At 38.1% G+C, this 23,337-nt stretch overlaps 1 protein-coding gene across 3 annotated transcripts in view; it reads left to right on the forward strand.

Moving 5' to 3' along the window:
* The window catches only part of AMN1 (antagonist of mitotic exit network 1 homolog), a 52,656-nt gene extending 29,393 nt beyond the window's left edge, over positions 1 to 23,263 (forward strand). For 2 of the 3 annotated variants that reach the window (XM_045873664.3, XM_064591428.1), the window contains exons 4-7: positions 450 to 667; positions 991 to 1,047; positions 7,926 to 8,037; positions 22,676 to 23,263. In XM_045873664.3, coding sequence (XP_045729620.1) covers positions 450 to 667; positions 991 to 1,047; positions 7,926 to 8,037; positions 22,676 to 22,749 — 461 coding nt within the window. In that variant the 3' untranslated portion in view covers positions 22,750 to 23,263. Of the gene's footprint in view, positions 1 to 449; positions 668 to 990; positions 1,048 to 7,925; positions 8,038 to 19,879; positions 21,402 to 22,675 lie in introns of those variants that run through there. The other variant, XM_064591427.1, reaches the window with a different exon arrangement.
* Positions 23,264 to 23,337: the final 74 nt, after the last annotated feature.

The following is a 23,337-nucleotide window of genomic DNA, read 5'->3' on the forward strand; positions in this document are numbered from 1 at the left end:
ACAGAAGTATGATTCCTAAGGATAAGCATGAAAACTATCACCTAAGACATTTGGGCAATTTAACTTTTGATTTCCCTTCAAGAGTCCACAAGAAAATTAACTTTATTACTTTAAAACTTTGGTTGTAACAAAAAGATTCATCTATTATTTAATGACCTAATTTGATTCTGAATGACTTTTGGCTATTTCCTAAGGGCAAATTTACTTGTCAACAATAAAGGCTTGCCATAAACTACAGCCTATGGTAGACAATTCCTGAAATATTCCAAAAGAGTTTTAATAATGACAGCATCACTGGAAGATAAGTATATCCTCAGAGATGGACTACTTTGCAAAAGGCTAACATACAGTTGGGTGTATCAATACTGGTGATTGCTAAAATGAAAATCAGTCGCATTTCTCATATGTATACATATATAGCTCATTGATACGTAATTGTTTTCCCTCAGGAGTAAAAGCTGTGGCTTCCTCTTGTTCGTACCTGCATGAAGCTTCTTTGAAAAGATGCTGCAATCTCACTGATGAAGGAGTCCTTGCTCTTGCATTCAACTGCCGGCTGCTAAAGATCATTGATTTAGGTGGCTGTTTAGGTATTACCGATGTGTCCTTACATGCATTAGGAGAAAACTGCCCATTTTTGCAGTGTGTTGATTTTTCAGCTACTCAGGTAAATGAAATATAGACTTGAAATATAAAGACTGTGTGTGTTTGCCCAGTGAACTTCCATGACTCATCAGAAGAACATAATTAATTTTTTTGGTTTTTGTTGGAATTGTTGACCACCTCATGCTTCAGTGGTTATAGAACTGCAATATAACTTGGCACAATCCCCTCAATTATTTTAAGTAAGGGTGAAAAAGATAAGTGTGGCTAAAACATGTTTGCTGAATGGGAGGCAATAAAACCATATATAAGTGATTAATAATATTTGGAAAATTTTACTTTGATCTTTCCCATTTATGTGCCATGTTGATTGTTCTCTTTGCTTAGGTATCTGACGATGGCGTGGTTGCGCTTGTTAATGGATCTTGTGCCAAGAAATTAGAGGTAATTTTAAGATATCTATAAAGTTGATGCTAACTAAATTTTTATATTATCCTCAGAAATTGCTTTTTGAATGTAGAAAACAACCAGTGCCTTATTATCAATTAGGTGTTTCCATGGCGTGTTTTTGGTTTGGTTTGGTTTGGTTTTTGCCTCTACCTCGTTATTTCCAGAGTAAGGAAAAACTGGTAAAGTTAGGAGGTAAAGCATGCTTTAAATAAAAACCCATTTTACTTCCAGTGAAAGTCCTCATTTTCCAGAAGTTTTAGCTTCTAACACATTGAAGAATAATCTTATTATAGTGAAGATTATGAAAGTCCATCAATGTGAAGTGATATTCTTTAGAATTTTCATTACCAGGCCTACTTAGTGGCTTGCCATCCTACTTTCTTAATATACATGCAGGGATCCAGAATATGCCTGTCACATAAAAATTATTTTGAGCTAAAGATGTTTAAGAATCAACAGATGCAAAAAGAGGCTTTGTCTGAAACACTCTCCCTCCATCTGCCTAAAAACAGAGCCTTCCAAAAGAATTCAGCTGCCATCAAACCCCTTCAAGGAAGACTATCCAATCCCAGGGAAGATCACTCCTATCACTGGAGGAGTCAGATGAGAAATGACATAAAAGAAAATTGTCACAAGACTATCACACCTCCCCATCTACTCTCTAAAAGCCCACTTTGTTTTTCCTAAAAGTCATCTGTTTTTCTCTAAGTGTCCTTTCTCCCCCTCCCTTTCTCCTATGAAAATGATCTATAAACTCTATACTGTAGCCATTTCTTTGAACCACTTTCTTTGTGAGCTTGTGTGTGACCAAACTTGCCTTTTCTCTTGCTTGTCTGTCTTTGTCATTTTAATTCACAGGCTCCCAAAGATAGAACCTAATAAGAGGAAAAAGGTTTTCCTCCCCAACAGCCACATTGTGTTCAGGCCTTCCATTCAGTGACTGATGTGGCACCTATAAACTGCTTCTAAATATATTAAGAATCCTTTTATCCCAGGATTTTGGTTTCCTCCTTTCCCGGTTTATAGTGAGGTTTTTAGTCTTATTTAATATAGATGTGCTTTTCATGGGGCACCTGGGTGGCTCAGTCATTAAGCGTCTGCCTTTGGCTCAGGTCCTGATCCCAGGGTCCTGGGATGGAGCCCCGCATCAGGCTCCCTGCTCAGTGGGAAGCCTGCTTCTCCCACTCCCCCACCTGTGTTCCCTCTCTCCCTGTGTCTCTCTCTCTGTCAAATAAATAAATAAAATCTTAAAAATAATAATAATAATATAGATGAGCTTTTCAATGATGAGCCACATCAGGGGTGCCTGGGTGGCTCAGTCGGTTAAGCATCTATCTGCCTTCTGCTCAGGTCATGATCTCAGTGTCCTGGGATGGAGCCCAGGTAGGCTCCCTGCTCAGTGCAGAGTCTGCTTCTCTCTCTCTCCCTCTGCCCCTCCCTCCTGCTCATGCTCTCTCTCTCTCTCAAATAAGTAAATAAAATCTTAAAAAAAAAAATCAGCTACATAAATTCTTTTTGGAAGCAAACAGGCTATAAATGAATTATAAATGTTAGCAATAACTATCATAAAAGAATAACAGTATCATGTTTTTGCCAAAATATTTCTCCTTGAGTTATTGCCCAGAGACAATTTTTTAATCTTTTTATATCTAAATCCTGCTTATACGTATGTGTGTGCACGTGTATGTACATATAGCGTATATATTTTTACAAATCTTTTGATTAAGAAATTACCATATTTTCTTATACTGAGTTCCAAATTCCAAATTGCATGCTAACTGTAGGGGCAATAAACTCTGCCATAATTTTTACTGTTTGAAACACTAACATTTATTGAGCACTAACTATATTCCAGCCTCCACACTTATTACTGCTTTATATTCATTAGGTTATTTAGTTCTTACAATAACATTATCTTATAATCATCATTTTTAATAAAGTTCCCAAACAGTTAACATAGTTTATCATTCCCTAATAAAACCACCAGGAAATTTGTTGTCATGCAGTGATAGGAAACATACCTACGTATTTACTTCAGTATTACAAAATTAGGAGTTCGTTACCAACCTAAGCAGACTTAGAAAAAGATTCAGGGGCGCCTGGGTGGCTCAGTCGTTAAGCGTCTGCCTTCGGCTCAGGTCATGATTCCACGGTCCTGGGATTGAGCTCCACGTCGGGCTCCCTGCTTAGTGGGTAATCTGCTTGAAGATTCTCTCCCTCTGCCCCTCCCCCCATGTGCATGTTCTCCCTCTCTCTCTCAAATAAATAAATAAATCTTTAAAAATAAAAAAGAAGGGCGCCTGAGTGGCTCAGTCGTTGAGCGTCTGCATTCGGCTCAGGTCATGATCCCAGGATCCTGGGATCCATCCCCGCATCAGGCTCCCTGCTCAGCGGGAAGCCTGCTTCTCCCTCTCCCACTCCCCCTGCTTGTGTTCCCTCTCTCGTTGTGTCTCTCTCTGTCAAATAAATAAATAAAATCTTTCAAAAAAATACAAAAAAAAAAAAAAAGAAAAAGAAAAAGATTCAGTTACCAATAAGTGCTGGCGATTATAGTGCCATACTTTAAATTTTTTATTTTTTTCAATTTTCCAAATCTTATTTCTGTAAGTGCCAAAACATTTCAACGGAAATCTTTCTAAACTTTATTAGAACTTAATTCCTTCCTTAAACAGAGTAAATATACTTTAACCTTTGTCTCATAGCATCTAGTATTTTTGTGACCACAATTTCTGACTCAAATTGAAATACAAACTTTTTCATCTTTTTTACTGACTTTTCTCTTGTGGGCAATATGTGTTCCTACCTTTTATCACGTGTTCTGTTTTAATCTGTTGCTTTTCATATGTTCTGTTCCTGGAAATTATATTATCAGTGTTGCTTAATTGTTTATAATTTGAAAATAAATTCGATCAAAAGTCCAAGGACCTCGGGACACCCAGCTGGCTCAGTCAGTAGAGCATGCGACTCTTGATCTCGGGGTTATGAGTTCAAGTCCCATGTTGGGGGTAGAGTTTACTTAATAATAATAATAAAAAGTCTAAGAACCTCTCCTAAAGATTGACAAACAACATATTAAAACATTTATTGAATGTCATGATTGTTTCTGAAATGTCTGTTGATCTGAGTTCCCGGTGGGCAGAGACCATTTTGTTCATCATTTTATCATCATTTTATCCCCATATTTTACTGAAGTTCCAGGCACAAGATAGTCCCTCAATAAATGTTATCATACTAACTTTATATTATAGTCATATTTATAAGTTTCTATAATCTTCATGGTTAAAAGTTTGTTTGCCTGTAGAATTTCATTTATTCAACAAATATTCATTAAGTACCTGCTATGTTCTAGACATTGGTACATCAGAGAACAAAATCTGTTCATAGGATGGATCATTTCTTTCCTTTTTGTTGTTGGTAATTCAGATTATTTTCAGTTTTTAGCTACTAGAAATAATCATATGTTGGGTTTTATACTTTTTTCTTCCATTGCTGTAATGAACTCCAAAAAACAGAACAAGTGGATCAATAGGTATGGCTACTTTAATGGTCCTAAATTCGTATTATAAAATTGGTTCCCATGAAGGTTATGTTGTAAATTCACAGTTTTGCGAGGATCCCAGTTTGCAGCATTGAATTTTTTTTTTATGCCTCAATATATTTTAAATGTTGGACACTATTCCTTCCATCTGTTCTCAAATTGTATTTCTTTGTCTGTAGCCTTCACCAATTTATATCTATATCATAGGACATGTTTGCCAATTTATAACAAGATGCTTTTTTCCTCAATTTTTATGAGTTTTCAATATACTCAGGTTTCCTTTATTTGTAAGATATGATTGATTATAATAGTATACCAACTTAATATCAACTTTTCAGGAGGAAAAAATATTAATACCATAAATATACATGTCAACTATTAGATAAATCTTACTTCCGGAATTCTTAAAATGTCTTCTATTATGGTCAAATATACACAACACAAAACTTACCACTTTAACGATTTTTTGTGTACAATTCAGTGGAATTGAGTACATTCACATTGTTGTGCAGCCATCGCCACAATCCATCTCCAGAACTTTTTCCTCATCCTACACTGAAACTCGTTACCCATGAAACAATATCTCCCCATTACCCCTTCCCCTCAGCCTCTAGCTACCTCTGTTCTACTTTCTGTCTCTATGAATTTGCCTATTCTAGATAACTCATAGAAGTGGATCATACAATATTTGTCCTTTTCTGTCTGACTTATATCACTTAGCCTAATGTTTTCAAGGTTTATCTGTGTCCCTGCATGTGTCAGAATTTAATTCCTGGGGCACCTGGGTGGCTCAGTTGGTTAAGTGTCTGCCTTCTAGCTCAGGTCATGATCCCAAGGTCCTGGGATCGAGCCCCGCATCGGGCTCCCTGCTCAGCAGGGAGTCTGCTTCTCCCCCTGCCCCTCCCTCCTACTTGTGGTCTCTCTCTTTCTCTCAAATAAATAACTAAAATCTTAAAAAAAAAAAAAAGAACGTCATTCCTTTTAAGACCGCATAATATTCCATTGTATATATATGATATATTCATATATATATATACACACACACATGTGTATATGTTTATATGTGTTTATATATATATGCTTATAAGTGTGTATATATGTACATAAACATTTCATTTATCCATTCATCTTTCAATACTTGTTTCCACCTATTCTCTACTGTGAATACTGCTGCTATGAGCATAGATATACAAATAATCTGTTCTAGTCCCCACTTTCAATTCTTTGGGTATATACCTAGAAGTGAAATAGCTGGATTATATGGCAATGCTGTGTTTAATTTTTTAAGGAACTGCCATACTATTATCACAGTGGTTGTACCATTTTACATTCCCACCACCAGTGCAGAAGGATTCCTCATTAGGACACAAAACGAGGGATATATATTTCTAACATATGGAAAAGGATAGAAAGTAATATAACACAAACCTGTGGACCAGCCACTTAAATTTTAACATTTTCCATACTTATTTTAGTTCCTTGTTAAAAATTATATGTTACATGTAAAGCTCCCTGCACATTTATTCTCCCTTTCTTCCTTCAAAGTAACCACATTCTAAAGACACCTGTTTATTTTTCCTTGTGTGTTTGTATACTTTACCTATATATGGATAGACACATATAGATCCATAAACAAGATATTGTATTGTCTTATGTTTTAAACTTTCACATAATAGTTTTATAATATATGTGTTCTATTACAGTTTGCTTTTCATTCAAAATTAATTTTCCAAGCTTTATTAAGGTATAACTTGCATGCAATAAAGTTTACCCATTTTAAGTGTACAGTTTGATGAATTTTGGTAATTGCTATACAGCCTTTAACCACCACCACAATAAGGTATAAAACATCTCCATCACCCTACAACATTTTCTCCCACCCCTTTGCAATCAGTTCTCTACCTGCTTCCATCCCCAGGCAACCAGTGATTTACTTTGGCATTATAGTTTTAAAGTTTCTAGAAATTCATATAAATGGAGTCATGCAATGCCCAGTTTTTTTGTTTTTTACTTTTTTCTTTTACTTTTTTTTTTTTAAGATTTTATTTATTTTGACAGAGAGAGAGAGTACAAGCTGGGGGAGCGGCAGGCAGAGGGAGAGGGAGAAGCAGGCTCCCTCCTCAGCAGGAAGCCCGATGTGGGGTTCGATCCCAGGACCCTGGGATCATGACCTGAGCCAAAGGCACTTAACCATCTGAGCCATCCAGGCGCCCCTCTTTTACTTCTTTCATTTAGCACAATGTTTTTGAAATTCATCCATGTTGTTGCATGTGTTACTGTTTCATTACTTTTATTTGTTTATTTTGCTGAGTAGTGTTTCATAGTGTGGATATGACACAGTTTGTTCAGAACGGGTGAATGTACCATTTGATGGATATTTGGGTGGTTCTAATTTTGGACTGTTATGAATACTACTATAGAAATTTGTGTACAAGTCTTTGTGTAGACATACATTTTCATTTTTCTTGGGTAAACACCTAGGAATGGGATTATCATATAGTAAGTACACATTTAGCTTTAAAAGATAAGACGATACTGTTTTCCAAAGTGTCTGAACTAACATTATGTTTGAGATTTATGTCTATTAATACAAGTAGATATTTTTCATGTTAACTGTTTCATCTGTTCCATTAATAAACCACCATTTGTTTACCCATTATCCACTTTTTTACTATTACAAATAATATTAAAATGAGCACATTTATAAATTGTTTCCTTGGGCACATATACAAGAGTTACTCTGTATAGTGGACATTTTCAATTAGAACTGCTGGGTTCTGGAGTATACTCATCTTCAGTTTTAATAGATTTTGCCATATTGCTCTATAAAATGATTGGGCACTTAACTTTTAAATCATCTATACTTTCCAAATTACTGCATACTTACATTAGTCCTTTCTATTGAATGTTTCTTGCAAGTAGATATTTGGTTCTTTTTGTTTGTTGTTTAAAGATTTTTTATTTATTTGAGAGAGCGAGCGCACAGAGGGAGAGGGAGGGGGAGAAGCAGACCTCCCCTCTGAGCAGAAAGCCTGACAACATGGGGCTTGATACCAGGACCCTGAGATCATGACCTGAGCTGAAGGCAGCTGCCTAAACAACTGAGCCACCAGGCACCTCTGTTTGTTGTTTTTTGTTTTATTTATTTGAGTAATCTCTATGCCCAACATGGGGCTCAAACTCATGACCCCAAGATCAAGAGTCTCATGCTCCTCCAACTGAGCCAGCCAGGCACCCCTGGTTCTTTTTGTATCAGGGTAGTTCCCAAGCTTTTTCATGCTGTCATCGTAAATCTGTTTTTTCTTTTGACTATCCTTTCTTTATTTTTAAATAGGAGATTCATATGGGACATTGTGTGAATCTGACTGATGAGGCTGTAGAAGCTGTCCTCACTTGCTGTCCTCAGATACGTATATTACTCTTCCATGGATGCCCCCTAATAACAGGTTAGTATGATAGATTGGGTGGTTCAAATCCTGGCTTCATCTTTTAGTAACTGTGTGACCTTAAGTAAACTGCTCAACCCATTCCATTATTCCGTTTCCTCATCTGTAAGATGGATATAATAGCAGTACTTACCTCATAAGCTTAGTCATGATAACTATCTGACAGCACTTTATATGGTGGCTAGTCCATAGTGAAAGCTCAATAAATGTTAGTCGTGATGATGATGGTAGAGGTCTTGATAATAAACATGATGTTTTATGTAGACAAAAAAATTCAAGCTTAAAATATTACATCTATTAAATATGCTGAATGACCTGTTGACTCTAATCTCATCAAACTATAGCCATTGAGATTCAGACCAATTTGGACTCTTAGGCTAATGTGATAGATACTTCACTGAAGGAGAACAAAGTAGTCACAGCCCATTTGGCCTGTATAAGAGCCATGATACTGGAAATAAAAGGTGCAGCATAGGGAATATAGCCAATGATATTGTATGGTAACAGATGGTAGCTACATTTGTGGTGAGCATAGCATAACGTATTCAGGACAATTTGGATTCTTAGGCTAATGTGATACTTCACTGAAGGAGAACAAAGTAGTCACAGCCCGTGCGGTCTGTATAAGAGCCATGATACTGGAAATAAAAGGTGCAGCATAGGGAATATAACCAGTGATATTGTTGTATGGTGACAGATGGTAGCTACATTTGTGGTGATGATAGCACAACATAGAGAGATGTTGAACACTATGTTGCACACCTGAAACTAATGTAATATTGTGTGTCAACTGTACTCCAATGAAAAAAACTTTTTTTAAAGAAAAAAGAGGGGCACCTGGGTTGCTCAGTTGGTTAAGCGTCCAACTTTTGATGTCAGCTCAGGTCTTGACCTCAGGTTGTGAGTTCAAGCGTTCAAGCCCCATGTTGGGCTCCATGCTGGGTGTGGGAGTGTGGAGCCTACTTAAAAAAAAAAAAGGACTACTAAAGATACAAAACATAAAGATTTTACCTTTAAAAATATTTTATTACTTAGGGGTCACCTGGGTGGCTTAGTTGGTTAAGCATCTGCCTTCAGCTCAGGTCGTGACCCTGGGGTCCTGGGATGGAGCCCCACATCGGGCTCCCGGCTCACTGGGGGGTCTGCTTCTCCCTCTCTCTCTGCCCCTCCCCCCACTTGTGCTCTCTCTCTCTCTCTCTCTGTCTTTCAAATAAATAAAAATATAATCTTTAAAAGAATATTTTATTACTTATAAAATCTAATAGAGCTAATAGTGATATATAAGAACATAAATTTTAAAATTGCAAAAATATCATTTTGGTATCACAATTTATAAAATAATGAATAAAATACTATATTATTGTGGGAAAAACAGAGCCATGATACTATATATGACTGTGTCCTGAAACCACAGCACCTCAGCCCTTTTGCATTACACCAGGAATGGGCCACGTACCACAGGATAACCTGTACCTGACCTGTAAGTTAGCACTGATGTCCAGTCCTTCCAGCTCATTTCTCTAATTACAGTCTAAATAGTTACTCTCTAGGTTGAGTTATGATCCTAGAAATCCTCTTAACAACCTCTGTTCTTTCTTATGTATGGACTGTCAGTGTAAACCAAGTGTACAACGGGGTGTATTTTGTATCAGTGGCATCTATAATGAAGACTAAATCTTTTGGGCCAAGACATTTCTCAAAAAACTAAAGCCAAAAGGACATGAGAAACTGTTAACAGTGCTTACCTCCAGGGAAAGTTGTGGAGGGACAAGAGTAGGAAAATCCTGCATTATACACCCTTTGTACCTTTTGAATTTTTATCATGTGAATGGTTTTATCTATAAAAATTAGTAATAATAGTCTTTAAAAAATCACTTAGAACAAGAAAAACTCATGGGACTGAGTGCAGGAGATTGGTACCTGCATATATTATTGGTTGTGAGAAGGCAAACAGAGGTTTTCTGGTCATCAAACAAGGCAGAAAATTGTATTCTAACCAGTAGGCTCTTATTTTAAGCTGGAGGAGACCACAGTATATGGAATGTATAACAGCAATCTTTGATAATCTTTCCAGAATACCAATCAAGTTGTGTAAATCTATCCACTGAGCTATGTTTGATCAATATATTGAACAAGCAAGGGGTACTTGTAAACTGATTCTATTTTCTTCACACTACCTTATTGCAAATCTGCTCTAAAGAGGCTAATTTTTCCCTACTGCCAGATGAAATCTCAGGTGCCATTGACTTATCATTCTCAGATAGTCAAAATGTCTTGCCATTCTGTATCACTGAAACCTCTCATTTCAGTAATTAAAATGTCTTAGGTCCATGCAGTAGTCCGAACAAGTTCAAGCTAAAGCTTTTGCTCCTCTAGTCAGCTCAGATTTGGCTGCAGTGGGTAAGGGGACATTGTTGGTTTCTGTATTTTACCATCCCTCACTTCTCTTCTTTCTTCCCCAGCTTGCTCACCGTGGTTTCTGATCCCACCTATGTTAGTACAGGGTGGGACTGGTATAAGCAAGAACAGAGGTAAGGGAAGGAAAAGTCTTACTTGACCAGTGCTACTGTGATCAAGGGTCAGCACTCCAGGCCCTGTGGGTGAGCTGATCCGTCCTCTCTCAAAAGTGGGGCACTTTTGGGGTTCTTCAGGGCCCACTTCCTACCAGCCCCTCATCATTGCATATATCTCCTATCTGCAATTCTCTTGATTCAAGCCAGGATGTCTCTTCTGGTTAGTAGCTACTATTTTCTTCCTCTCTCCCCAGGCATCCAGCAATATACCTTCAGTCTCTTTCTGCTCAGGTTTCCTAACTTAGTTGGGTTCCTTTCATGAGCAAAATATAAGGCAAACCCATGGCAGCCCTCATCTGTCCACAGGAAACACATACTTTAGGCAGTAAGAGTGCAGATACGTCCCAGCCTCAGTCTCCTCTTTAGCTACAGAGACTCTCACGATAGCCTTTTGCCCTTTAGTTTTCTCAGATGTGGGTCTGAAATTAGTGTCCTGTGTCCTCCAAGCCCAAGAGACATATCAGACTCTCCAACCGATCTCCTTAGAGTTTCCTTTCACTGGGCTTGAATGGAAAAGCAAGCACCTCCAGCCCTCTTTCCAGAACTACAATCACTTTTGTTTTCAAAGAAATCCTTTCTTCAATTTCCAACTCTCCATCCCTTCTCACTTTAACACTTTTGTATCTTTGAATGGATGAAGTGCCATGGATTCCAAAATCAGATTTCAGCCAAGCATTTACAAGTCATATATAGGTCTGGAATCTCACTGGAATGGGAGAGAGTAGCTGGTACCTCTAGTCCTGGAACCTTAGCTGAAATAGTTCTATTTTAATGTTCTATTATATTTGTCTCAGGATAACTTGACTAGGCAACATATTATAAAATCAACCTTTGCTAATTTTACCTTCATGATCTTTCTGGTTACCCTGTGGACACTCTTCTTTGATATTACCCCCAAACTCAGTAAGCGGTCATTTCTTAAAGGTTAGTTGCAGTGTGGAAGGTGAAAATATATCAATGAACTTTTTATACACTCACATTACAATCCATTCATCTGTCTTGTATTTTGATTGGATCTTTTACCCATACGTGATTTTGTAATGTCATGCATTGGCAGTTTGGAAAATATTGGCTCTCTTAGTAATATAGATCTTCCAATGTCAACACATTTTATTATAGCAAAAAAATCACATTTGTTAATATCACCACTGGGTAGTTGTCAAGATCATAATGATAGCTACAAATTTTCCAAAATCCATTTGAAAGCTAAAATTTTATCATTGGCAACAAACTGTGACATTTGTTTTCTTTGAAGTGATAGGCTCATTTTGCTCTTTTTCAAGAAGTAATCTGTGCTGGCTGGGAGGTGGGTGGGGGGACAGGGTAACTGGTGATGGGCATTAAGGAGGGCACTTGATGTAATGCGCAGTGGATGTTACATGCAACTGATGAATCACTAAACTCTACCTCTGAAACTAATAATACACTATATGTTAATTAATTTATTTTAAATTTAAAAAAAAAAAGAAGAAATAGTCTGACAGGTACCCAAGTCTGAATAACCTTAGGTTGTCAGCTGTTCTTTCAAGTAAAAATGATGTTCCATGAATAAAGTGAATATCTTAGCTCACAACCCTAAAAGGGTCTCAGACTGTAGGATCCACAGACCACACTTTGAGAACCATTGCTTTACAGTAAAGAATAATTATCAGTTAACTTTAGCAGTTGGAGCAGGAACACAATACCCCTTTCAAATCACTTCTTATATTTTCATGTGGGTTTACTAGAAGTGAAAGTACACATTAAAATGAGAGGAGTTTGAAATCCTTGGAATAGAATAACAGTAGTTTTGACCTAGAAGATTATCTAGGCCAGCATGTACCAACTGTTACTGCTATGTAAATGAACCAAAGATGGCCTCTATGTAGTTTCTTTTTTTTTTCCTTTTTAAAGATTTTATTTATTTGAGAGAGAGAGAGCACAAGCAGGGGGAGCAGCAGAGGGAGAGGGAGAAGCAGGCTCCCCGCCGAGCAGGGAGCCCGATGCGGGGCTCGATCCCAGGACCCCGGGATCATGACCTGAGCCGAAGGCAGATGCCTAACCAACTAAGCCACCCAGGCGCCCCTACATAGTTTATTTCTTCATAACAGATTGGGACTGTTCAAAAAGCCACCGGCATCAGAATCTTTATTCATTCAGTGATTTGAAATACAGCCTAAAGAAGCAGATTTTTAGCATCTAGAGCCTGCCTGCTTTGCGTACCCTGAAAAACTGCACTCAGGCCACTCCTGCCCTTTGGAGCTCTCTGACCCAGAGACTCCCTTATCTTGATGCTGAGCAACATCATGACACACAAACCTCCTCTGCAGCCCTCTGGGAATTCCTTTACCCTCCTTCCCTTCTCAGTAGTGCCCCCACCACTCTCGATCTCTCTCTCTCTCTCTCTCTCTCTCACACGCACACACACGCACACACATTGTTGTCTTTGGAAGATCTCACGTTGTGAGGGACTTCTGAAAGCAAATCTGCCGAAGCGCAGCCCAAATAAAGCTTATTGTGTCCTACTGCCACCTTGTGGTCATATCTTTTTCCTTGATCTGCCCTGAAATCCCTTAACTATAGTGACATGTTATTATGTTCTAGAAAATACCATAGGTATAGTGTTGGAGCTTAGGGCAGGCCACCCCAAAATATGCCATGGAGTATATTTATTATTTTGAATTAAAGTTACTTAAGAAACAGCCAATGCAAGAACACTCTGACCTTCTTTTGTCTCCCGAAAGTAGGAAACAAATCTCCCATGTGAAAGGTACCCTCCCTGCACCAGGAGCTAGAAAGACATCCTTATCATCAGAGATGGGGAAGTCTATATAAACAAACCTTGTTACTTTTACTATTTTACTACCCCAGCCTCAATTCTGTTTAGAATTCCTTATTAATTAAAGCTCCCAAACATAAATTTTCTTTGTCCTGTCAGTTCATAAAAAATTTGTTTCTCCATCTAAAAAGCATAAAAGCTGTCTATCTTGGTCACTTCTTAGGTCCCATATCTATGAGACCTCCATACATGCAAATTAAATTTGATTTTCTCCTGTTAATCTATCTCCTGTTTAATTCAGACAGCAGCCAGAAGAATTTTAAAGGGTAGAGGGATATTTTGTTTGTTTGTTTGTTTGTTTAATTTTTTTTTATTCTTATGTTAATCCCCATACATTACATCATTAGTTTTAGATGTAGTGTTCCATGATTCATTGTTTGTGCATAACACCCAGTGCTCCATGCAGAATGTGCCCTCCTCAATACCCACCACCAGGCTAACCCATCCTCCCACCCCCTCCCCTCTAGAACCCTCAGTTTGTTTTTCAGAGTCCATCGTGGTAGAGGGATATTTTTATTCCCCAACAATAGCATAGAACTAAAAGTGGCTTTTTTTTTTTTAGATTTTATTTATTTATTTATTTATTTTAGAGAGAGAGCATGCATGAGCTGGGGGAGGGGCAGAAGGAAAGGGAGATGGAGAGAATCTCAAGCTGACTCCACGCTGACCTCAAAGCCCAATGCAGGGCTCAATCTCCTGACCCTGAGATCATGACCTGAGCTGAAACCAAGAGTTGGATGCTTAACTGACTGAGCCACCCAGACACTCCAGAACTAAAAGCGTTTGTGTGTCCAAAAAGTTTGGGAAATGCAGCATACCACTATAATGAATGTTAATTTATCAAAGGGTCTGAGAAATGCTATAGCTAGGAAACTTATTTAACTATCTTATTCCAAGCATTTCCCAAAATTTTTTTAGCACAGAACACTTCTATGGACCTCAGCTTGCCCTTGTGTATAATTGTCAATCATAAAATTGAGAGATCTGATAATAATGCAAAAGAGTTCATATACCATTGCTTTATTAAAAAAGGTTCATAAAGAGAAGAAGCTGAAGTTTTTCAACTACCCAGATCATTTCTACTCTTCCCCCTTTCCTGTCAACACTACCACCATTGTGTATTTTCGCTACCATCATTAAATGAAAATAAAATGGGGTAATATATTCACCTTATATTTAATTTTTATTTATTTTTTTCTCCAAAGAAGGTAAATGGTTTCATTTACAAGGTTGGCCTGGTAAATGAAAGTTTTTTCTTCTTTCATGATACCTTATATAACATTTTTCCTCATGCTTATATATTTATGTGGTTGCTTATATATGACTATATAAGACAATATGATTTATTTTCCATAAAAATATATGTACATAGTATGTTCAATTATAATGTTATCCCCAAAGCAGTCTCACCCCCAAATTGACAGTGTCACTATAGTTTCCCCCCAAATTCCCTAAATTAATAGGTTTATCTTCTCTACTATAATTCTATTTTTTTAATTTCTTAACCTTAAAGTCAGACTATAAACAGAACTGTTTGAAACACCTGATTTTATTTCTGCAGAAAAGAAAATAAAAACTAAACTGCTATTGGACGCCTGGGTGGCTCAGATGGTTAAGCGTCTGCCTTCGGCTCAGGTCATGATCCCGGGGTCCTGGGATTGAGTCCCACATCGGGCTCCCTGCTCAGCACGGAGCCTGCTTCTACCTCTCCCTCTCCCTCTGCCTGCCACTCCCCCATGTTTGTGCTCTCTCTTTCTCTGTCAAATACATAAAATCTTTAAAAAAAAAAAAAAAAAAACTAAACTGCTATTTAAAGTCTCGTAAATTATAATTTTTTAGAAAGAAAACCGCAGGTCCAAGATAGAGCCACTTGCCCCAATAGAGCAAACTTAGACTTAACTGCAGTTTCAGTTTCTCCAAGGAGTGAAATTTTAAGACAAACAATGTAAAATTTTCTGTTCAGCACCAATGAGGTAATCTATCACATGGGCCCTCTTCATCCCGCCAGAGGAAGGTGAGGTAATCCACCTAATAGGACCCTTTGCCTTTCCCCCTATGAGAAGGTGACCTTGTTTGAACCAATCCCTACTTTTCTTTTGCTAATAACTTCTTGCCCTACTCTCCTTCCTATAAAAATCTTCTATTTTGTACAACTCCTTAGAGCTTCTCTCTATTTGCTAGATGGGATGCTGCCTGATTCATGAATCAATTAATAAAGCCTATAATTTACTTGGCTGAATTTTGTTCTTTGACATGATGTACTTTTTCTAGATGTTATAGAAGCAGAAAAATAATTTTACAACTTACTAAATTCTTTTTAATTCAGTTATGTCTGCAGTGATTATCAGTAAGTTCAGCTCACACACCTTTACTAATCTACAACAGACAGGCATTTCAGTTTCTCATAATTATCTAAACATGTTTCACAGTATTTGCAGGCGTGGAGGTTTAGATTTTAAAAGGGCAATAAAGCAATAAGACAGCACTAAATTAATTTATGTTTTACACTGAAAGGCAGGAAAAACCAACAGAAAATCTGCTACTTTTGATTGAATTGACCCAAATTTTAGTCATATGTGAGGATTTGTTTCAGCCTGATTACTATACAAGGAAGTTCTTTACTTAGATTCCTAAATCATAAATATGTCAAGATTTACCACCTAGAGCCCAAAACAAACATTAATACCCAAGTGGTTTGCTTCTGAGATTCCTTTAATTAAAGTTGATTCCTTGCTTAAAGGACAACTCTTTTATTATTTTGTATTTTACTTTTCCTAAATCCTATATTATTGTTTCCTCATTATTATTTATTTATTCATTATCAATTCCGTGCCACAGAACTTCTTTATTCCAGACACTGTAATGAGGCATTAGAACTTTGACCATTGTTTGTAAAAATCTGCCAGCCTTACTTTTTTCACTGTGTAGTCTATAAAAATATCTAAATTACAAATGTAATTGATCATTTGAAAAAATTAGTTAATTTCTGTTTCCCAGTTTCTTCTTTTTCTTGGTGCTCTAGAAGCCCCGCCATGTAGCTCTTTCAAAAAGTGATCTCCAGGGCGCCTGGGTGGCTCAGTTGGTTAAGCGACTGCCTTCGGCTCAGGTCATGATCCTGGAGTCCCTGGATCGAGTCCCGCATCGGGCTCCCTGCTCGGCAGGGAGTCTGCTTCTCCCTCTGACCCTCCTCCCTCTCATGCTCTCTCTATCTCATTCTCTCTGTCTCAAATAAATAAATAAATAAAATCTTAAAAAAAAAAAAAAGTGATCTCCATCTATATTAATCATAGACTTTGAGAGATGGTAAAATCTTCCTTAGACTTCATCTACACAACACCCTTGTTTTAAGGATAAGGGAACAGAGAATGACCTTAAGTGGAAATACTTGATAGTAGAACTGGAAGTAAAAACCTAAGTCACGGGGGCGCCTGGGTGGCTCAGTTGTTAAGCAACTGCCTTCGGCTCAGGTCATGGTCCCAGGGTCCTGGGATCGAGTCCCATATCGGGCTCTCTCCTCTGCGGGAAGCCTGCTTCTCCCTCTCCCACTCCCCCTCCTTGTGTTCCCCCTCTCACTGTGTCTCTCTCTGTCAAATAAATAAATAAAATCTTTAAAAAAAAAACAAACCTAAGTCACGGGGCGCCTGGGTGGCTCAGTCGTTGGGCGTCTGCCTTCGGCTCAGGTCATGATCCCAGGGTCCTGGGATCGAGCCCCACATCGGGCTCCCTGCTCGGCGGGAAGCCTGCTTCTCCCTCTCCCACTCCCCCTGCTTGTGTTCCCTCTCTCGCTGTGTCTCTATCAAATAAATAAATAAAATCTTAAAAAAAAAAAAAAAAAACCTAAGTCACCTGATGCACAATCTCTAATTCTTTCCCCAGCGGAGCAATTTCCCAGAACCATTGGTGTCAGTGGCTTAACTGTTACTAGAAAAGGGACGGAAATAGGAGAGTGACATCAAGCAACAGCAGTGTGATTGGTACTGATGATTTTTTGAGACTTTTTCAGAGAGTCTGTGTTTAGAAGGGTGGCAGAATATGCCACCCCAATATGCTTCTTCAGGATAAGGACTTTTTTGAGTTGATTATTTTTGAGAAACAGCAGACAATAGAGAAGCTCTGAATACGGAACAGAAGTTACCCTTTTGTAAGAGAAATTTGCATTTATAAAGAAAAAAATCTCCCTTGGGACACCTGAGGGGCTCAGTCGGTTAAGCATCTGCCTTCGGCTCAGGTCATGATCCCAGGGTCCTGGGATCAAGTCCCGCATCCGGCTCCCTGCTCAGCGGGAGCCTGCTTCTCTCTCTGCTGGCCGCTCCCCCTGCTTGTGCACTCGCTCGCGCTCTCTCTCTCTCTGACAAATAATAAATAAATAAAATTTTTTAAAAAAAAGAAAAGAAAAAATCCCCCTTTGTAAGTATCTCCCTCTCTATACTTAGAAGAAAAGGGTGACTCTAAATCACAAGAGAATCTTGTCAATGGAGACGACACCAACACAAATCTGTATAGCAAACCTTACCTTTACTTTTTACTGTGCTTTTTCTAATAACCTCCTATAATTTGATGCCTTCCCACCCCGCCTCACCCCAATATCTTTCTTTTGTCTTTAGCTGAAGATGGTATGTAAGGTGGTGGCTAGGGCCATCTCAGGGAGTTTACTCATTTTCCCTGGGTATCTCTCATGCATACATGAAGCATACATATTGATAAGCTGTTTTTCTCTGGTTAATCTGTCTTTTATTATGGGGGGTCTCAGCCAAGAACTCAGAAGGATAGGGGCGCCTGGGTGGCTCAGTCGTTAAGCATCTGCCTTCGGCTCAGGTCATGATCCCAGGGTCCTGGGATCGAGCCCCGCATCGGGCTCCCTGCTTGGCAGGAAGCCTGCTTCTCCCTCTCCCACTGCCCCTGCTTGTGTTCCCTCTCTCGCTGTGTCTCTCTCTGTCAAATAACTAACTAACTAACTAACTAACTAACTAACTAAATAAATAAATAAATAAATAAATAGAACTCAGAAGGATAGGAGGAAAAAAAACACTACAGTGTTCTGGAAAGGGATCACTAAATAGTTAGAGAACCCACAGTTTCTCTTTATAGCATAATAAACTCACAGGCACTGGTTATTCCTACTATTCAAAGTCACCATCCTAAATACTCTATTTTCTCCAGAAAAAGGTGCCTGAGGAGACTTTGAGTAATGTAATACTGCCATCTAGCATCAAAATTTTTAAATTACCTAAAATGGTGTACTGGAGGGAAAAATGTCATCCTATGTATGTGCAATAATAAATTTCTACAGAAGGATGACACAAATGCAGTCAGAAAACAAATATGTATGTATGTTTGATAACATGTTCATAATTAGTAAAAATGCCAAATAATCCTAAAAACACCAACTAAAATGAAATTGGGAAGTATAAGTTTCCGATTTAATTTTTCTTTTTAAAATTGTATTGGTTGTTCTGGGTCTCTTGAATTCCCATATACATATTAGGATCATCTTGTCAATTTCTAAAGAAAAAAAAGAGAGACAGCTGGGATTCTGGGAGCGATTGCATTGAATCTGCAATCAATTTAGGGAGTATTATCATGTTAATATTATCTTCTGATCTATGAACACAGACAGGTGTCTTTCCATTTATTTATTTTTTTTTTTTAAGATTTTATTTATTTATTTGACAGAGACACAGCGAGAGAAGGAACACAAGCAGGGGGAGCCAGAGAGGGAGAAGCAGGCCTTCCGCGGAGCAGGGAGCCGGATGCGGGGCTCGATCCCAGGACCCTGGGATCATGACCTGAGCGGAAGGCAGACGCTTAACGACTGAGCCACCCAGGCGCCCCTATTTTATTTTTTTTAAAGACTTTATTTATTTATTTGACAGAGGGAGACACAGCGAGAGAGGGAACACAAACAGGGGGAGGGGGAGAAGGAGAAGCAGGCTTCCCGCGGAGCGGGGAGCCCGATGCGGGGCTCGATCCCAGGACCCTGTGATCATGACCTGAGCCGAAGGCAGACGCTTAACGACTGAGCCACCCAGGCGCCCCGTCTTTCCATTTATTTAGATCTTGAATTTCTTTCAACAATGTTTTGTAGTTTTCAGACAAAGTTTTTCACTTCTTTTGTTAAATTTATCCCTAAGTATTTTATTCTTTTTGCTGGTAATGTGAATGGAATTTCTTTTCTTAATTTCATTTTTGGATTGTTCATTGCTAGTGTATACAAATACATTTGACTTTTGTATATTGATCCTGTATTGTGCAACCTTGCTGAACTCACTTATTAGTTTTCATTTTTTAGTGGATGCCCTAGGACAGTCTGTAATTATACAGGACATTCTATATGTATTACATAATGTACAAATAAAGATAGTTTTACTTCTTTCCTTCTAACATGAATACCTTTTATTTCTTTTTCTTCCCAAATTTCCTTGGCTGGAACCTCCAATGCAATGCTGAATAGAAGGGGGAAGAACAGGGGCGCCTAGGTGGCTCAGCCAGTTAAGCAGCTGCCTTCAGCTCAGGTCATGATCCCAGGGTCCTGGGATCTGGGTCCCTGCTCAGTGGGGAATCTGCTTCTCCCTCTCCCTCTGCCCCTGCCCTCCCTGCTTGTGTGCACACATGCATGCTCTCTAATAAATAATCTTAAAAAAAAAAAAAAAAAAGTGGGACGAGCAGACATCCTTGCCTTGTTTCTCATCGTAGGGGGAAAACATTAGTCTTTCATCATGAAATATGATGTTAAAACTTTAGTTCTTTCATAGACACTATTAGGTTGAAGAAGTTCCCTTCTATTCCTAGTTTGTTGAATGTTTTTACCACGAGTGTTGTCAAATGCGTTTTCTGTGTCAAGATGATCATGTGCTTTTTGTCCTTTATTGATATGGTATATGTCATAGGCAGAATAATACCCCAAAGATGTCCACGTTTTAATGCCCAGGACCTTAATATGTTATATTCCATAAGGTTGCAAATGGAACTAATCAGTTGACTTTAAAATAGGGAGATTATCCTGGATTATCCAGGTGGGCCCAGGGTAATCATAAGGGTCTTTATAAGGGGGAGAAGCAGGCAGAAGGAGAATCATAGAATTGGCAGCATGAGAAGGACTGTCAGCTGTTGTTCATTTTGAATATGGAGGCATGCAAGGAATGTGGTGGCCTCTAGAAGCTGGAAAAGTCAAGGAGGTGAATTCTTTCCCTTGAGCCTCCAAAAAGGAGTGCTGATCCAGTTTAGCCCAATGAGGCCTAATTTGGAATTCTGACCTCCAAACTATACAATAATAAATTTGTTGGGCACCTGGGTGGCTCAGTCGTTAAGCGTCTGCCTTCGGCTCAGGTCATGATCCCAGGGTCCCGGGATCGAGTCCCACATCAGGCTCCCTGCTCTGCGGGAAGCCTGCTTCTCCCTCTCCCACTACCCCTGCTTGTGTTCCCTCTCTGTCTCTCTCTCTGTTGAAAAATAAATAAAATCTTAAAAAAAAAAAAAAATTGTGTTGCTTTAAGCCAATAAGGTTGTAGTAATTTATTACAGTAGCAATAGGAAACTAATGAAGTGTATTAATATTAATTTATTTTCAGATGTTAAACCAACCTTTCATTCCTGGGATAAATCCCAGCTGATCATGGCATACAAGTTTTTTTATATATTGCTAGATTTGATTTGCTAGTGTATTGTTGAGGATTTTTGAGTACATATAAGAGATATTGGTCTGTAGCTTTGTATGTGTGTGATGTCTTTATTTGGCTTTAGCATCAGGGTAATACTGGTCTCACAGAATGAGTTGGGAAATATTCCCCATATCTGCTGTTAGTAAAGCACTCCACCTTTGTTATAGTTACTGTTTTCATGATATACATTTGTCCATGCTTTTACTTTCAACTTATTTGAAACCTGTCTTTAATCTAGATTTCCTATATAATGGATTTCCTCTGTAATAAATGATATTTTTATGACAATAAGACTGCATTTGTTCTCTTATGAGCTGCTATTTTTGAAAATTAGCTGCTGATGTAAACCTTAGTTTTTTGAAGTATAATTACTTTTCATTTCCATACACTCTGGTTCTCTTGCTTACATTAAGTTTTGGTGTTCGGGCTTATTTTTGTTTTGCTTAAAATAAAATTTAGAGGTTGCCTGGGTGGCTCAGTCAGTTAAGTGTCTGCCTTCAGCTCAGGTCATGACCCCAGGGTCCTGGAATCAGAGTCCCATATCGCATCAGGTTCCCTGCTCAGCAGGGAGTCTCCTCCCTCTGCGCTCTGCCCTGGATCCCTCCCCCTGCTTGTGCTCACACTCTCAATCTCTCTCAAATAAATAAAATATTTTTTTAATTAAAAAATAAAATAAAATAAAATTTAGAAACCGTATGTTGGGCCCACTTTTTTTTCTATTGGTTTGTGAAATCTGTAACTCTAACAACCACTAAACGAGAAAATTTCCAAGACTAGTTTGAAGAGCTGTTGTATATACAACATAGTCTGTATCTATTAAACAAGTTTGGTAAACTTATGAATAATTTTTAAAGTAGTAACATTTTATCAGTATTTTTGTTTAACTCGTATTTTTTAAAAGACATTATAAAATTGACTTGGCAAAAGAGATATAAACCATATTAAAAATCACTACTGAGAATAATTAAGAACCATCTACATGTCCAATAATATACATTGATTAAATTATAATGAATTCATATAATTATCTATTAAAAATCATGCTTTATAAGAGTATTGTGTGACTTGGAAAATGTTTGCCTCCAGGTCAAGTTGTCCTATTCTAGTAATTGCTCCCTCCCCTAACCATTTTGGGTATGTTGCAGCTTCCCAAAGTGTCTTACCACACCTATTGGCATTCTTTAATCCTGCTCACTCCTTTGTAAATAGTCGCTCTGTTAAACCCTGTTCAGGCACACCACATTAGTATGTCTGTTGCCTGCCAGGACCCTGAGAAAGTTTATACACAGGTTAATGGTGAAATTATACCTTTACTCTCTGGCTGGTGAAATTGAGACTAAATTACAGAGAAAACAATGAATGCCTATTTTTTTTTTTACAAGTATTACTATGATATGTGTACTGCAGCTAATAATGAGGGTTACCACTAGTTAAATGTTTTTAGTTGCAGTTCTTTATATATCATCCCCTTTAATCTTTTCAATAACCCTATGAGGTATCATGGTTATCATCCCTAGTTTATACATGAGGACATATTAAATATCTTTGATTATTGTGAATTAATGTATTGTCATTGTTTTCTTTTGTAGATCATTCACGAGAAGTCCTGGAGCAATTAGTAGGCCCCAACAAACTAAAGCAAGTGACGTGGACTGTTTATTGATGCTTATTAAAGCTTATCAAAGCAATGATCTTCATACTACATTCCCAGGAAACAATGGTTTTAGAGATTGGCTTTCCAATAATGTTGCTTGTTGCTTTGAAGTTAACAGACCCTTAAACATGTAATAGTACTATTATCCTGTTTGTTTGCGGAGTCATTGTTTTTGACATGGTAAGCCTAGCATGCCCTCTGATGTATTTGCGGCGTGGCGGGGGGGGGGGTGGTGGGGGGGGAGTACTGAGTTTCTTAAATAACAAAGTTTTAAATTACCAGTTTTTCCTGGAAATTTCCTTCTCCTACCTACCTATTTGAGCTGCCATAAGTTAAATTTACCAGTATGAATAACCATTAGGAGAATTCTTAGTATCTCTTAAAAGCATAATTACCTTCCTAGCTATTTTCTGGGCCCTACCTTCCTTAAGTATTTAAATGTTCATTGGCCAAAAGCAAAGCTGAACATCAGCCCTGTAAATCCTCACAGAATTTAATATTTCAATAAAACAAAGAAATAGAATAGTTTAATGTCATAAACCCAGGACATCATACACCTTAGCCATTTAGCATATGAATGTTACTGAGGCCCTTGCC

Source organism: Mirounga angustirostris, unplaced genomic scaffold (genome assembly GCF_029215605.1).
Source record: "Mirounga angustirostris isolate CCGP_5_RB_7025 unplaced genomic scaffold, mMirAng1.0.hap1 SCAF_5, whole genome shotgun sequence".
Taxonomy (NCBI): domain Eukaryota; kingdom Metazoa; phylum Chordata; class Mammalia; order Carnivora; family Phocidae; genus Mirounga; species Mirounga angustirostris.